General features: G+C 34.9%; 1 protein-coding gene across 7 annotated transcripts in view; it reads right to left on the reverse strand.

Annotated features, from left to right (window-relative positions):
• The window catches only part of CNOT4 (CCR4-NOT transcription complex subunit 4), a 137136-nt gene that overhangs the window by 50707 nt on the left and 67876 nt on the right, over nucleotides 1-18553 (reverse strand). For 4 of the 7 annotated variants that reach the window (XM_025464135.3, XM_025464132.3, XM_025464133.3 and 1 more), the window contains 5 exons: nucleotides 15779-15976; nucleotides 8524-8610; nucleotides 7682-7783; nucleotides 6842-6967; nucleotides 3777-3910 (listed from right to left, as the gene is read on the reverse strand). In XM_025464135.3, the coding sequence (XP_025319920.1) occupies nucleotides 3777-3910; nucleotides 6842-6967; nucleotides 7682-7783; nucleotides 8524-8610; nucleotides 15779-15976 (647 nt within the window). The remainder of the gene's footprint in view (nucleotides 1-3776; nucleotides 3911-6841; nucleotides 6968-7681; nucleotides 7784-8523; nucleotides 8611-15778; nucleotides 15977-18553) is intronic. The other 3 variants (XM_025464136.3, XM_025464134.3, XM_025464138.3) reach the window with 1 other exon arrangement.

Genomic DNA, 18553 nt, shown 5'->3' on the forward strand with positions numbered 1-18553 from the left:
ATCTCAAAGTAACTGATTAATATAGAAAAGTAGCACGTCTATACTCCATCTGACTAATATACTCTGGAATGCATCATAATTGGAGCGCTGACACATACCCTTTTATAATTTACTGTTCATTTAAATGAAACAGGAGTAAGACATACAACAGAAACTTCAACTATATATGTGTTTCAGGACCATGTTCAGTGAAGATTCAATAGCTATGTATGATATTCTTAATATTTGTATTCTGGCTTAATTAGAAAAAGAGGAAGCTACATTTTAGGTTTAGTGTCAGTTGATAAGGTTCCAGGTTTTGTTTTCCTGCAATTTTTGTTAAAGCTACTATTCACTACATATAAATATCAAAACGAGACAGAAAGAAACTGTTCTTTTTCTTTCTCCCCTAGAAAGCTTATCTTGAATAAGAAAAACGTCTCTCTTGGGTAGGACCATGAAAAAAGAGCCATACTATACTGTTCATCTTTCTAACTTGAAAAGTCTTCCCTGTGAGAAGAAAATTTACCTACAAATTCATCCCAACCACTATACTCTGTATAATGACAAAGTGGAAATGGAGACCAAAGCAGACCTTGAGTAATATTGACAATCAGGTAAATTCAATCTTTTGCAGGGGCTGGCATGGAAAGAAAACAAGCTATAGGAGTTGGCCAAAATAAGAATTCTCTCCACCTTGAGCCATCACTTATCCTTAAATTTGGGGGACCTGCATTAAACAAAAATAACCCTTCTCCATCCCCAAAGAAACCTTCCTCTATCATGTAGTTATGCAAAGCACAGGTAACCGTGTCAAAATTTATTCTGGTCTTGGCTGAGGTTCAGTAACACTGGTGTTGGGCAGTCATTAAACGAGTACAGTTTCTCTTCCTTTTACTCCATGGCATCCAGGACAGTCCCCTCCTGCTACAGCAACAGTTATAAAGGTGTTCTAACTGTACTTTATATGAAGGCAAAGTCAATAATATATTAGTAAATCTAATAGTAACTCATCACAAAAAAATAAGGATAAACTAAATACTTGTTATAAATGCCAAAAGGACACTTGGTAAATTTCAATTTTCACTTTTCACCTAAGGAATAAAACTACATATTAACAATAACATGGTACTTTCATATTGTGATTAAAAATACTTATCTCAAATAAATCATCAAAATCACACTTACAAATGAATAAAACACTAGAGATAGCCTTATAAAATAGGGAGATAGCCCTATAAAGAATGAGACAAGGATGCCTAAGAGCACCACTTTCTAACACTGGTCTTTTAATTTTAACCCTCAGAATTCTCAAGTAGGAAGAGGTAGGTGGTGGTGGGAGGTGCAATACAATAAAACAGGAAAAACACCAAAAAATTCTTCCTGAGAGACACAAAAGACTTAGAGAGCTATAACATGCTAATGGCTGAGAACACACAATGCTATATTGCAGAAGAGAAATTCTTCCAAAACTGATTGATAAATTCAAGTATTTTGAAACAGAAATAGACCAGTCAACTAATTGGGGAAAGTCAGTTCTGTATAATGCACATATAACACTTAAATACATCAATAAAACATAACAAACATGAATTCACAATCTCTAAGAAGTTCATTCACTCTATTAAATACAAAATAAAATAAGACAGCTTTTGAAATCAAATTGGCAAATGTGCAGAAAAAAGTATTCAAGGAACTAGGTACCCATAATATTTGACTGAGCAGTCCTACTTCAAAGAGCATCAAAGCTATAGCCAAAATGTTTATATGAAAAAACGTTCATCACAGTGTCATACATAAGAGCACCAAAATAAAAATAATATACACTGGCAGGATGTTGGTTTAATAAATTTCAAATGCTCATGTATCACGAAATACCATGCAGCCATAAAAAATTATATGATTTCATGACAAAGGAAAATATATTCATAATAATGAGTATTAAGTTTTAAAATATAACAAACCAATGTATTTTGTCTATATACACATTAACAAGAAGGAAAAGGACTACAAAGAAATACACACTGCAGAAAATATATCAAATCATTGTCAGTAAAAAGGTCTTGGTTATTGAGATCACATACAATATTTACTTTCTTCTGTATGTTTTTGTATTTTCAAATTTCCTTAGGTAGAAACATATTACTTTAATATATGAGAAATAAAAAATATTATCTCAAAGAAATCATCTAAATTTTAAATATCTGGTCTTTCTTCTGTATGTTTTTGTATTTTCAAATTTCCTTAGGTAGAAACATATTACTTTAACATATGAGAAATAAAAAACATTATCTCAAAGAAATCATCTAAATTTTAAATATCTGATCTGAATTCTCTAGGGGCTATGACCCCAGAATTGATTATAATTAGAATGAAATTTTTAATGAAAACAGAGATGTATATAAATGTTAAAAGCATCTGAAATAAATTTTTACTACAAGAACCCCATTTTTATGTGAAGCACTACTGATTTAGCAACCAATGAGGTAAGTAATAGAATATGGTTCTTAATAAGACAAACATACAGGAGTAGAAAGGAGTAGGTACAGAAAGATCAATGGAAAGGGTCAAAGCTTCTCATCCCAAAAAGATTTCTTCTGGACTTATCTTTAATTCTTAGCTTTGATTTATCAACAAATTTTACATAGTTTACTATACAGTAATTTTGTTTTGCTCTGTGGCCTTTTATATATATATATTTATAATACACATATTTGTACACATGCATATATGTGTGTGTATATATAAACAAATTTGAATAGCCTTTTAAATCATCTTTACCATCAAAATGAATAAACTTAACAAAGACTTCAAGATTTAAGGAATAGGTAGTTGAAGAAACTGACCTGACAATAACACATGTAGTTATTCTTAACTATATTTGAAAAATGGCCCTTATATTACTTTAGTGCCATAGACGCTAGACTTTCACAAGTAACAACCAGACATTTAGAATATCACTTAAACAAATTTAACTTTGGAGTAAATTTTTTAAAAAAGAAAATCAACATATCTAAATGAATTACAGCTATTTACTTTAAATGAATTCATTTTATAAAAATTAAACTTACCAAATTAAAAAAATGTACAAGATCCTAACACAACAAACTTAAGGAACATTCAGGATAGAATACACCCACCCCCATTATTGTTTTTATTAATCATACCATTTTCCAACAGGCCATAACCAAATATAACCCGAAATGTGATGATCACCATATCAGAATAAGACTCAGTACCTAAGACTATAAATTTATTTAAACATTGACATAATACAGATCTACACAAAAATAAGTTGTTTTGTAAGATTCTGAATCCTCCTCATGCAGAGGATATAAGATGTTAATGACTCCTGCAACTAGAAAACCACAAATATTTGCGTCCTCAACATACAATGCTTCAGGTAATTCCCACTCCCCCTTTCACAGTTTTTTCCCTCTCATTATAAAAAGGGGGATTCAAATCCTTAATTAGGTAATAAGAACCTTTCAATAACCAACATCCCTTAATTTCCTTTTTCTCAAGGAGGGTGTTCCCAGGGTCCAGGGCAGTCTGCAAATCAATGCAAAGGGGGAGCCATCAAGAGGCTCATCTGAAGTATTACCAGGGAGCGGCAGGCAGCAAACATTCAAACCCAGAAACTGTGACTCAATATTTCCTATATAATGCAATAGTTCTGCACACATGATAGATATTGTCAAGAAGAATTCTGCCTGAAGAAGATGTAGAATGGAAAGAGAGGATCAACAGACATAAAGGTAAGTAAGGTGTCTGATTATACTAGTATCGGTACTTACGTATCATACCTCTGCAGTGGTGTCACTTTGTTCTTATTCTTATCAACTGAACCCGTAGATAGTTGAAGAAAATTAGGGTTTAATTTATATAATTCTTGAAGTAGTTTCTGTTCATATTCTTGGTGCTTACCCGCCTAATGGAAGAAGAAATTAAAACTGCAGTGGGGTTCACAGAGTGGCTGGTATAAAATGACTTACTTTCCGAATTATAAGATACCCTAAATAAAGCATATATGGGCTTTTCATGGCATTTGAGAACCCTGTGAGGATGATGTCACAGAATTGCTAGACCAATTAAAGTCCTTCCAACAAATCTATGATATATACACCATTAATTAAGGATTTCATCAACCATTTATTGTGCAGAAAACCAAATTAACAGACTTTTTTTTAACAGACAACTTTTTTGCCAGCTCAAAACACTAGAGGCCCTTTTAAACCTATTTCCCCATCTTTCATGTAAGAATGAAGTCTTCTAATCGGCCATTACAGAATTCTGAAGATCACCGAAAATAACTAATTTCTTTTTTTAAAAGAGATGAACACATTGTAAATAGTACACAGATTATGAGTTTTACTACATTTTTCATTATCTTGACAATAAGTAAAAATCCCATTATTTTGTTTTCAGATAAAAATTAATGTATTTTAAACTCTAGACCTAGACAAGGGGCTGGCAGTTTATAGCTAGCTCCTTTGTTTTTAAGATTTCATTTATTTATTTCACAGAGAGAGAGAACACAAGAAGGGGGAGCAGGAGAGGGAGAAGCAGGCTCCCCACTGAGCAGGGAGTCCAATGTGAGGCTTGATCTCAGGACCCAGGAATCATGACCCAAGCTGAAGGCAGACGCATAACTGACTGAGCCACCCAGGCGCCCTGCCCCATCCCCGACCCCTTTGTTTTTATAAATAAAGTTTTGTTGAAACAGTCATGCTCATTCATTTACTAGCTGCCTATGGCTGGTCTCTGGTCCAACAGAAAAATTGAGTATTTACTAGAGGCCAGAAAGCCTAAAATATTTACTAACTGACCCTTTACAGAAAAAAATCTGCACATCACTGCTCTATACACAACAAAAAGATATCTGTATTTACTGTAGCTGGTAGGTGTGTATCAGAAGGCAATGTTACAAACATTATGGAAGAAATGAGGCAAAAACTGCCTCTGGAAATTAGTCACACACAAAAATAAATTACAGTGAAATTCCTTTGAATAACATTTTACTATCTGCATGTATATCATAACTGAAATGACATTTTTACTTACCTTCAGGACTGTTTAATTATTTTAGAAGTGTGTTCTAACTAGATGTTATGGGAAAACCAAACCAAGAACAGGACAGATCAAAACAAAAACAAAACAATAAAAACAAGCAAGGGCAACATCATTTAAGCAAAGATGACTGCATCCTTACACTCAACAATGAATGCATCATGCCCTGTTCTGAGAGGGCTCCTGCTGTTTCAAATGGATCTATAAATATTTCATACGGTACTAAATTCTGAATTATGCAACAATAAAGAAAGATCTTCTGACTTTTGCCGTGATATAATCTGTTTAAATTTCCTTTCTATGTAGAGGAACTATCTTAATAAAGAAACTTCCTTTCAAAATAATCTTAAACTCACATAAAGAAGAGCAGATGAATTTATCATAACAATATGAATTCTGAATTATTAAGAAAAATACAGTTAGATGTGGATTTACACCTTTAAAATACGAAAAGCCTTGAAATTTTTTTCTACAATCAATACTTCAGGAGACATTGTGGCTTTCATTAGTAACTAAGAGCTAAAACTAATACTCAAATCATTTTACAGGGGCAGTCCACAAAGGTTAAATCCCATTACAAGTTAGTTCCATAGGACTGTCTGTCCATTTTTGTTTACAATTCAATAACACTCAAAAATGAGATAAACTAGGGTTTAGACATTCTTTGAGAGAAATTTTCAATATAATATAGCATGAGTGGTACATATTCTCTACTTGTCAAAATTTATATTGGAATGGTTCCACCTTAGATTCTATCCAAGAATGTTTCACCCAAAAAATGAAAAAAATTCAAGAAGCACTTATTAGATAAAAAGTAAGGCATTTGTCCCCATTAAATGTCATAGAGACCTTATTTTAACACAGTTTTTGGATCATAAAGAAATACGATCAAGAAATTCCAATGAATTGATTATAATGAGACTTAAATCTGTAGTAGCTCCAAGTCAAAAAAGGGTAATATTTCATTTTAACAATGTGCTCTTCACAGAGACCCTATTAGACTTTCTCTAGGTTGACCTACAGAGCCCAAGATGGCATTCAATGCTCCCCCCACTTCTAAATGAGAAGTATTCCTGCAAAAGTCCATAGCAACAATCTGACATCCTCATCTATAAGAGAGAAGTGCAGCATTGTGCTTTGGTATAATCCTTATTTAATATACATAAGGTCAACATTTTTACTTATAAAGATATGTTTATAATACTATAAATTGAAAGGAGACCAGAGAACAGGAAATCTAAAAAACAACATAGGATAATAAACCTTCAATTCTCCCTTCACAGGACACTGACTCAGTGTACACTTTCATGGGGAGAATCATTTTATAAAAATGTTAGGTTATCAGCAACATTTGATAGGTTGTTCTTTTCTAGCATGTTCTGTAAAGAGTGGAAATTAGGAAGGAAAAAACTTTATAATTACAGTAACCCACTTTGCTTTCATTTTGTTTATATTCCCCCTAAAGTAGCATTTACTAAAATGCTTTCCTTGGTTCTGATTGTAAATTCCTTTCTTGGATAGGTATCAGTATATTAAAGACTCTGAGAAGTCCTGCAGGAAAGAAATCTATTTATCTTCATTAATCTAGCATTCCAAACTTGATGGACTACAGACCCAGTTTCATTATAACAAGATTCTGTAGAACAGACATTCCATGGAACACTGTATGGAAGATGCTACTTTAATAATAATTTTAAAAAATTAAATCCCTAGTTTTTGCTTTTACAATTTTAACTTATAGAGAAAGATACTCCCTTTCCTGCGAAGTTCGTAATTCACATTAATTTACTACCTGCATTTCCTCTTTTGTGAAGCTGGCCGCCTCATCCCCCAATTCATGTAGATACATGCAGTCAGGCTTTGGGCACTGCATATTCTTTAAGAAGTAACTGCAGTATTTTGTTGTACCTAGAGATGCCTGCAGAAAGAGTAGGGAAGGGGAAAAAAGGACCCAAAATGTGAATTGACAGTAAGAATTTCCTTGTTTGGTGTTTTCACTTCACCTCAAATGAGGCACAGACATGATCAAAGAAGTATGCTTCTCAATACTAGAGAACTAAACTATTACTAGCAGGAATTACTAATATGATGCTCCTTTTCGAAGAACTAAAGAAAACACTTCAGTTAGGGTTTCCAGAACTTGAGTACCCAAATCATCACCCCTAGAGATCAGAAGACATGTACAAAATCCATTCCATGTTACAAAACTTAGGCACCCAAGAAAACAAATTCTTTTTTCTATTTATGCCATCCTTTTTCCATCTGTATAAAGGATGGCTTAATGTAACCCTTTACTTAAACCTGAATTGATCAATGGCCAAATCTTGAAGAATGACAAAGCAGAATCATTATCTATTTTTGATAAGAATACCAGGTCCTATTTTCACAAAATAAGATTGTGTGTAAATACAGGATATTTTTAAAGATGATCACCTAATAATGAATGTGTTTATTCCTACCTACATAAGCTGTCAATAAACAAATCAGCTCTGATAAGTTAGTTAGTACAGATGCTTAAGAAGCAAATCTTCAAATATACTCCCTCTAAATGTGATATGTAAATGGTAGGCTCTCCCCTATTTACCACCTTTTCTCTCGTCCCCCTTAAAGAAAATCAAGAGGACCATATTACCTTAAGTGTTCTGCCATCTACTACCACGTTGTTGACACACTGTATGGCTCTGAGAGCATCTTCTGACCGGATGTAGGTTACGTAAGCACTGGCACTTGGACCCTAAAGTGAAAACACACGGTTACTAGTTTCAAATTAAAAAAAAAAAATTAAAAACCATTCCTTTGCACCCTGCCTAGGGAATTCTAAAGGCCTTTACTACTACTACTACCATCAATGATAATAATTAGAAATACTAGTAGTTTTGATTAAACCATATACTAGCTCTTCTTAAAACAATCATAATTATTGAATTTTATCTGATTTTAAGTAGACTAAAATACATGCAGATAAAGTATCACCTGTGGATTTGTATTTATCTTTTGAAAGTCATTTGACAGGCTTGTCAAGGTTACAACAAACTTTGAAAGTCAGATTTAAAAAATAAAGCTTTAAGACATTTTGTCAAATTATGGTCTCCCCAAAATAAATGCAGTTTGCAAGAGTATTCTAACTGCTGATACCAGCATAACAAAGATGCTCTACTAAGTTTTCAATATTTGAAAATAATTGGAAATCATCACTTAATTATTACACTGTGTGATAATGGACTCAATTCCCTCTCCCCCTCAAACCATCACCTAAACTTTGTATTACTATTTCTTACTACTATTAATTCACTGTTAAGTCCAGAAGTCAAATGAGCACCAGAAATTCCCCCATCCCACCAGCAGAGGTCACTACACTGCTTAAATCCTTGACCTTTAGGCTTTCTCATCACAGAAAGCAAATTTTCTTTCTGAACTGCCCAGGTCAAGCCTAGACCATAGGGAGGAAGAGCAAAAGTCTCTACAATTAGTTACCTGTGAGCCTGCATATGATGTGCTATTATTGATGACAACTTTATGTATTTTACCAAACTTCCCAAAATATTCTGGTCGTTTCAAAACCTATAAAAGAAGAAATAAGGTATAATGTATCCCAATATTCATCAATGTTCTCTTTATAATGGGGGCATACAGCATCCCCCTTCAGAGAAAGGAAAATAATTTTTAAAGTTTTCTTTTTCTTTCTTTCCTTTTCTTTTTTTTTTTTTTTTTTGGTTAAGATTTTATTTATTTATTCATGAGAGACACACACACACACACACACACACACACACAGAGGCAGAGAGACATAGGCAGAGGGAGAAGCAGGCTCCCTGCAGGAAGCCCGATGTGGGACTCCATCCTGGAACTCCAGGATCAAGCCCTGTGTCAAAGACACATGCTTAACTGCTGAGCCACCCAGGCATCCCTTTAAAGTTTATTAATAAAAACTTCCTAATTACAATCTGTATGGTTAACCTACAGGAAATCATCAACAGAGTTTAAAAGTTACTTTTTATTGGCCCATTACATGGAAACTAAGATTCTCTAAGTTTGGTATTATCCACTATGTTCTAATATCTGCACCAATAATACGTGGGATCTTATCTTCACAGTGTTCTTAACACCAAACAGATCAAATATCTTAACCACATTTTCATTAACAGATGATCCTTATGAAAAAGTAATTCTCAAAACAATGACCAAAATAATTATGTATTAAGCAGAGACAGAAACTCAAGAACAGACATACAGGACAGTCTTTACTCATTAATCTATTCTATATAACATTTGATATATTACATTAAAGCTACAAATAGCAAATATGGTAACAACGTTCCTCAACTTTAGGATTCATGCTTTATCACTTGTGTACGTGTGTACTTAGCTTCTTTGTGTCAATTTTACCACTTCTTGATCATCTGTTTTTTCCTCCCTTCTCCTGGTAAATAACATATATGTAATGATGGATGGAAAAAAATGAGGAAAACAAATTTATATATTTCTTTCAATCTATTATGTGATTACTTCTCAGTGGTTATTCCCCCTCATACCCGTGTCACCTCCTCTACTTTGTGATCACTACAAGCATTCACTTATCTTCTCTTACAGACTTCACACTTTGGCTAATTTGACCAATATGTAACTTGATACATAAATCTTTCCTGTAATTTACAACTACTTCAAAATTAAATTTTGAAAAAAAATTAAATTTTGTTCTTTTCCTAGAATTTATCTACAGACCTACTGTTCCTACAGTCTTCCCAAATAGCAAGGTCTCTCTCAAGGAAAACTTTGAGTGTACTTGTCCATGTGTGTGCAAAGTATTCGTTCCACTCTAATTTGATAACATTCTCACATACTTACAGCTTAGCTAATATGGTCTGCATAACAGAATCAAAGCTTTGTGAGTCTATGGTTGAGGTATCATTAATCCTTAACAGTTTTCAATTAATAATTTAAAAAAAATTTATTTACTTATTGAGACACACAATGAGAGACACAGAGAGAGAGAGAGAGAGAGAGAGAGAGAGAGAGAGAGAGAGAGAGAGAGAAGCAGATCCCAGGACTCCAGGACCATGTCCTGAGCTGAAGGCAACTGCAGAGCAACCCAGGCGTCCCTCAATTAATAATCTTTTTAAAGACTTTATTTGACAGAGAAGGAGAGAGAGACCACCAGCAGGGAGAGCAGCAGGCAGAGGGAGAGAGAGAAGCAGACTCCCTGCTGCACAGGGAGGAGCACCATGTGATGGTTCAATTCCAGGACCCTGGGATCATGACCTGAGCAGAAGGCAGACCTTAACCGAATGAGCCATCCAGGTGCCCCAATATCATTATTTTTACCACATTTTACTTTGGTTCTTTTTTTTTTTTTAAGATTGTATTTATTTGTTCATGAGAGACACTGAGAAAGAGCGAAGCAGAGACACAGGCAGAGGGAGAAGCAGGCTCCATGCAGGGAGCCTGATGTGGGACTTAATTCTGGGACTCCAGGACCAGGCCCTGGGCTGAAGGCAGGCGCTAAACCGCTGAGCCACCCAGGGATCCCCTACTTTGGTTCTTATAAGTATAGGGCTGTTCTGTTTTCTACAGCCAATTTTAATGGATTATAAAATGAGGTGACCATATTGGTTTTCAATCTTTTTTCCACCAAATCCCCCGAAACAAATGAGACTATTAAGTGGCAAAGGCAATAACTCTCAGGTTGTATACTGCAAAGTCTCAGGGTTGAGGAGTAGGGAGGAGTTTATTTTGAAAAGCTCCCTGGCTGGTAGAGTTTAAAACTGCATTCAATATCTAACTTGATGCATACCAACTCAGCAAAGGGCTTCACAGTTGAAATACCTGCTTCAAAGAGTTCAGGCTGGTCATACATTGTTCTGTATCAGCATCTCAAATCACATCTGAGTTTATGGTAGCAGCTCTCAATGAAGGCAGCATTCAAGGGAGCATTTTAAAAATCTGTGGGAGCTTTTACAGGAGGAGGTTGTCAAAGTGACCGGGAGGTAATACTTATGTTCAGTGGATGGGAGCCAGGAATGGCTTACAATGCTCTGCCTCCTGCACAATAAAGAACTGTCCTGCACAACTTTTGAATGTCTTATAAGACATTCGTGTAGCTGAGAAGCCTATTTATAATTAAGTGAACTTAGAAACAAATTCCACATTACATATAAACTCAAAGTAGTTCCCTACAGTTCTGACATGTGTTGAATTTATAGGAAAGAAAATAATATGTAATTAAGGAAAGACTCCAAGTGCTTTTTTCAGGATTACACGAAAAGTTACTTCAAAAAAAATCACATCTTTGGCTTTTCATATACCTGGGTTACCAATACATATATAACTGTAACAATCTGCCTTTGTAGGTGTCACACTCACATTGATTCTACACACAGATGTGAGCATCTTATTATTTTATTATGTACTTAAAAACAGTACTTCCCAAACTTGAATTGCATACAAATCATTTGAGGATCTAGTGAAATTGCATATTCAGATCTAGTGGCTCTGAAGCAAGGCCTGAGTTTACCTAATAAGCACCTAGGTGATACTAGGGCTACCAGCTCAGAAAGCACATTTTGAGTAGCAATGTTCTAGAGTAGTGGTATCCAAAATTAACATGCAGAGATAGTCTTTTTATACTTATTTCCCTTTTAGTGCCTTTTATTTCTTTATTTCATGGAGTCACTTCATAAAAATCAAAGAGTGTTACAAAACATTTTTAAAAATGGGTACTGGCTCTGATAAGATTGAAAATCATAACCTCACCAGTCTCATCTGTCACCACTGCACTCTAACCCTCCAGCCAAACAAATCGCTCGCAGACTGAGATCTTTCTCATCCTGAAGAATCTGTAGAGTGCTTGTACCAGAAACACTTTACCTCAAAAATGTGGTATGTGGAAGGGCACATACCTCCCCAATAAGATCGAGTGCTCTCTCTTGTGCCTCCATAGCACAGAGCACTTCCCATATATTATACTGTTCGTTTGAAAATAAGCAGGGACTACCTTTATGTTGGTGTACACTCAGTGTCTTAAATACTACCCAGCACATTGTAGGTACTCAATAAATGTTTACAGAAAAATAACTCTTTTAGCATTGAACAACAAGAATTATTTGGATAAGGAACACTGGTGGGCCTCAAAATATTAGCAAATGGCCTATGGCTGATAAGAAATGGCTTGCCCAGGCAAGGGAAATTCAAATATTTAAAGTTTCTAAGTTAAGTTAAATACTGCAGATCCTATGTAAACATACAACTAGCAAATCAGCATTCTAGTGATTAAGAAGTATGGGGAGTTGGTAAAGCACCCTGCATACCCCCACATTATTCATATATTAAATATCATGTATTTGCTTTACAGTGAGCCAGCCTGAATACTAATATAGACTATAAAAGGCCACATGACAGAATTCTAAATGCCCAGTGGCATGTGTAATGTTTAAAATGTCTTCCTAAAAAAATTTTTTTTAAATAAAATAAAATGTCTTCCTATATATTCTGTGGGAACACAGTCAAGTGTTCATGGATATTAGAGACAAAATAAAAAACTTGATAAGCAGACAGAAGGATGAATGGATAAATTAGGGGAATGGATGAACAACAGACCAATCATCAGCATAAAATATACTGGAATAGGACCTTTAAAACTAAAGGGAAGGGGGGTGGTTCCTAGTCCTGCCTCCGCCATGAAACAGCTGCGTGATTCCAGAGAAGTCATTTAACTTCCCTATGCCTCAATTTCTCACTTGTAAAACAACCTGGTTCTGTCTTTAAAGTCTTTTAGTTCCTCAAACAAGCTGCTCTCTCAGACCACCATATACCTGGGACACTCTTGTCCTTATATGCTTCCTAGCCAGTCTCTAGTAATTCTTAAGTATCCTTTCCTTAGGGAGGCTTTTTGTGGATCTCTATATTAGCCAAGTTCCCCACTATTATATGTTCCCTAGAACATATAATACACTTCCCTGTTTTAAATGTTCAGCACACTTAAAAGTAATTAAACTCTGTCTTAATAGTCTATAAATTAGTTAAGGGTAGAGACTGTGTCTGGCTTGCTAAATTACTTTACCTCCAACATCAAAGTACCTAAAATATGGAAAGTATTCAAGAGTTACTTTACAAAATGAATGAATTAGGTTCCAGCAAATCTGAAATTTCAGGACTTAGAAGATGATTACCTCTAATCACTACCTCTAGCTATCTACCCCGTCTTCTAAAATAGTTTTTTTGGGGATCCCTGGGTGGCGCAGCGGTTTAGCGCCTGCCTTTGGCCCGGGGCGTGATCCTGGAGATCCAGGATCGAATCCCACGTCGGGCTCCCGGTGCATGGAGCCTGCTTCTCCCTCTGCCTATGTCTCTGCCTCTCTCTCTCTCTGACTATCATAAATAAATAAAAATTAAAAAAAAATAAAATAGTTTTTTTTAATGGATCAACAAATGAATACTGATTTGACAATCAATCTTGGTATTAAGTTTTCTGATGCACAAATATTATTTTCAAAATGAGCTTGAATTTTGCCTTAACTCTTCTGTTTTGCTAATCAGAATTTAGTCAAATATCAAATTATTCATCATCCAAAAATAAGTAAATAGGATCTTCTCTGACCTGAAAGTTACACAACAACTTGAAACTTCAAATTTTCTAATAGAGCTGACTTTAAGTCTTCCAAACTGAAAAGATTATACAATAAAATAAGAGAATTTGTTAAGATATTATTATTTAGAAGTGGTAGGACTGAACAAATAAAACACTGGTCTTTGGTCTTCCTAGGGTTTCAAGAGAAATAAATGAGAGAAATCAATGTTTAAAAATGTTCGCTGTCCTCTCACCAAGAGAGGATTTCAAAAGGATAAAACAAGTAGAGTGCTTTTTCAAAGCACATTGAGATTCAAGATAAACCTCTCTCACTAGTTACCACCTAGATTAATTTTTTTTCTGTGTAGCAGTTCTCCAGATTAATGTTACTGGAGTCTTGTCTTTTGAAGTGGAAATAAGAAACCATTGTTAAGTAAATAAAAACAAATCACAGAATCTAAAGAGGAGGTAGGAAATCTATAATTCAAACATCAGACTGAGACTATGGCTTAATTTTTGGGCGCTGCTCCCCATATGCCTCCAGTATTATAGGTGATAGGACCCAGGATGTAGTAGCAAAATCAGGTACATGCATATCCAAGAGTTGTCAAATCAAAATAAAAGTTCCATTAGTTTACCGGAACAGCAGGTTCAGGAGATTCTAATCAATAAGATTAGTAAGAATAAAAAGAGACGGATAAAATTAAAAAAAAAAAGCTTGCAGAGGGAAACGCTGTCTGGTTAGAGAAAAAGGCAGAGCTGAAAGGGGAAGACAGAAGGACCAGTGTAAAGCTGTAGTAGTGTTCAGGAAAATTGTCACAGGGAAGTGGGATTCTGTCCACCGGAGGAATCAGAAACAAAACAACAAAAAAGAACTGGCTGCTGAGGTTGAGTCATAGCCTAAAATGAGCTCTCATCCTTAACAAGTCTTCCTGAAGTCTTTTCCTGTAGAACTGTAGATCAGCTCCCTTTGGCTCTGGAAAGAACCTGGTCTCCAGAGGGACTCCTGCCGCCCACTAAAGCCAGTATCCCCTGACTTAGGTCCAAGTAATTCTAGAGCTGCCTCTGTGTTTATTGCCAATGATAAAGGCTTCTTAGTCTTCTTAGTATGGTCTCCCTTAAGTTCTTTTCCACTGAAGCCCTTCACAGACTCAAATACATAGTAAACTCATCTTTAATAAATATGTATTACTCTCTCTAAATTGCCTTTACAAAATCAATTTTTACATTCCTTAAATTTCTTTCCTCTGGGGCCTTTTGCCCACTTAGCCAAGTGTGAAGATTTCCACCTCCCTCGGCATTTTCACTATTAATCCTCCCTCTTAGGGGTACCACGATGAGCATGACTCAAAACCCTTCTCAAGGAGCACTTTTGGCAGATCCCCCAAATCCAACTCTTTCCTACTGAAGTAAACTATCTGGCTTGAAGCAGCTTCTACATGCTCTGCCATCAATCTAGTCAGTACCTCCTAATACATCAGAAACTAAAAATTAGCAGATGTACAACCAAGGGCATCAGGCAAAGTTATGAAGTCAACATACTCTGATAACACAGGTGGTGAAAAAAGAAAAAAGAAGTAATGAACAAAGGGTCTCCCCTGCCTCCAAACAAATGACAAAGAACCTGGTCCATTATTTTCCTTCATCAAATTATTTCCCCAAAATTGGCTTAAAATAAAAGAATAAAGAATGATGGTACAGCATAGCAGCAGTTCTATTATTGTTCAATAACCAAGAATCACTATGTAGACAGGATTTTTAAAAAATGCAGATCTCTAGTGGGTTCATGTAACTGCATGTCCACTGTGATTCTTTATACAGAAAAAAGAAACACAGTAGTCATGTCACACATTAGCCAGAATAGCAAAAAAAGAACCATTAACCAATTTTCAGATTATTAGCACTAAAGGAGATTTCAGAGATCTAGTTCAACTTCCTCGTTTCACAACTGAAGAAAATGAGGCCAAGAAAGATTAAGAACCTGCCTAAGATCACAAGTGGTCATTGGTTTCCTAGAGATAATTAAAAAATCATTTCCCATTCTCTCCTAAGTCTTAATAATTTCAGGGGAATCCAGCTAATAGGCAAGGTCAGCTGTTATTTCCAAATAAGACAAGCAAAAATAAAAAAATGTCAAGTTGAGAACGAAAACAGAAGAGGACTTACCTCTGGATCTGCTAGGCGCTGAGACAGTCCTACAACAAAGACAAGGTTTTTTTGTACAACACGTACACTAGCCAAATGTTTGCGGTTTTCTGATATTTTCTGTTTTCTCTCATTCTGCTTCTGTTTTTTCTCATTCTTTATCCTTTGCAATTCTTCCTGGGAGAGTGGTTTATAAACTGCTGGGTCTTCTGGATATGGCTTTAAGCATAAAACAAACACAGAAATTAGCATTAAATAAGGAAAGAAATAAACTACATGGATAAACAACTATTCTGGATGATGGGTATGTGGTTGTTACACTCCTTTTTCTAAATCTTTTAATTGCTTAAGATATTTTTATTTAATACATTCAAAATAAAGTTTTTAAAACACTTATTTTTTTGAGCTTTAGCACAGACTACTTTTAGCACTTATAAAACATAAAACACCACCAAAGGTTCTATAATTTTAAAAAATACAATTATGGTATTCCCTATAGTGCCTAGCAGAGTTGACAGGAAAAATAAGCTTCTAGGATGCTGTGTAAGAGGCAAGGAGTGTAAGTTATCTCATCTAAACATAGGTTTATATATTACAATTCACAAATACTTAATGAAAACTTACTATGTGCCAGAAAATTAATGAAGTATTTATTCTTTAATTCATTGCCAATCTAAACAGAACATAAATGGGCATATAAACAACAATCCATAGACATTCTGGGTCAGGAGCTTAACTTTGGTTTCCAACACTTACTAACTAACCATGTGGATATTAAGCAAGTTAATGAAACTCTATACCTCAGTATCCTCAAGAGTAAGATGAAAATAATCTTAAAGGCTGGTGTAAAAGTAAAATAACTCTTATAAAGCCATTATTGTCATGTCTAGCACACAGTAATCCTTCAATAAATACTAGCAATTACACTGTTATAATTTTTTCCCCTTTCTTGTCATTACAATATTGTTTTCATTCCTACGCTAATGCCAAGGCTACCCTGGTGGCCTGAATAAGAGCTGTGGAATCACATTGCCTGGCTTTGAATCTTGGCTCCTCTTTACTATCTGAGAGACACTGGCTATAAGTTATGTGACCTGCCTGCCTCATTCATCTCTTCTGCAAAATAGGAATCACAGTACTTTATTAAGGAAGGTTTCTCTAAGAGTTAGAAAAGATATACATTTATAAAGTGATTAAAACCGTGTCCTTATTACTACTAATAAAAAATAGGGGTGCCTGGATTGACTCAGTCTGCTAAATGTCTGACTCTTGATTTTAGCTCAGGTCATGATTTCAGGGTTGTGAAATCGAGCTCTGCATTGGGCTTTGTGCTAGGCATAGAGCCTGCTTAACATTCTCTCTTTCCCTTTGCCCCTCCCCGCCCCTGAAAATATAAATAAATAGTTAATAGCAGATGAAAGATGGGACATATTAAATACACGTATCTAAGTGGACATGAAGAGATCCCAGAAGTAGGAAACTGTGCCTATCAGAACATAGGAAAAGGGAATAAGAGAAATGATGTCATCAAGAAAAAAAGTAGAAAGGAAGTAGAGTGGAAAGAGTATTCAAAAGCCTGAAACCTTGCTATGTTTTTAACATAAAGGTACTTTCAACTTTTCATACGTAAATAAAACACAAAATATAAAACCCCTCAAATTTGTGAACACACTCAGATTAGTGTCGAAGGCAATTAAGAAAGTGAGACTTCTCTTTATGTTCCTCAGCTTCTATTGGTAATATCATAAGGTCTCCAAAAATCCTGTTTTTAAATAATCAGACGTAATTCTTAGTGGTCCTGGAGGACACAAGCACCCATATCATTTGATTTCCACAATTAAAAATCTGAAAATAAAATAAAATAAGAATCTGAATCTGCCAGCTAATTGGTCCTATCTGGCATACTCCAACTTACTTGTGAGTAGGAGGCATATAAAACAGCTGACTTGGTAACTCATGTGACTTTTGCATGACCTGAAGTCTTTCTCCAGGATGAAATATAAAGCTAGTAGTGCACATTTTAGGCACTCCATAAATATTTCCCAAATGAACACCAAGCTACTCTCTAGAACTGAGAATTTAACATGGTTAATTTTTCTTTAAAAAAATCTTAACTTTTCTAAACGTTCCAGAAAAAGTTGGAAAAACACACATTCCATGACAGTGCTCCACCACACACATACCACCATAAATACCTACTCCACAAACCTAATGACATAAAATTAATAAGCTGATACAAAGAGATGAGTAAGGGAGGAAGACTAAAACTGGAAGATGAAAAATGCATGTGGTTTACTTTTTGACTAAAACATGTATACTAAACTTAATTTTCTAGGAATGTAACATCAAATGAAAAAGTATAAGCAGGAAAATTTTCTGTAAATATATTACTAATGTGCTGTCAAACTAATGGAAATTATGGCACCTGTAGAGAACCAGTTTTAATGTGTAAAATATTTTTAATAGTGTTAATTTGATGATAAACTGCCGAACTATTAATTACAATGTTTTATATTCTCTAGTGTAGTCAGTTTCTTTCACATGTGTAATTATGGTCCCGCTTTTATTTTCAATATATGTCTATGTCTTTTCTCTTTACTTTCTGATCAGACTTGCCAAGAGTTTGATTATTTTATTAGTCTTTCAGAGAAACCAGCTCTTTTACTGAAGTATAACAATTTCATCAAATTCTGCTTAATCCCTGCTTCCATTGTCACAATGTTTACTACTCTTTCTTGTTTCTTAATGTGGAAATTAGGTCATTAATTTTTTGTTTTTCATTTTCCAATAAATATA

The sequence above is a fragment of the Canis lupus genome, chromosome 16 (assembly GCF_003254725.2).
Source record: "Canis lupus dingo isolate Sandy chromosome 16, ASM325472v2, whole genome shotgun sequence".
NCBI lineage: Eukaryota > Metazoa > Chordata > Mammalia > Carnivora > Canidae > Canis > Canis lupus.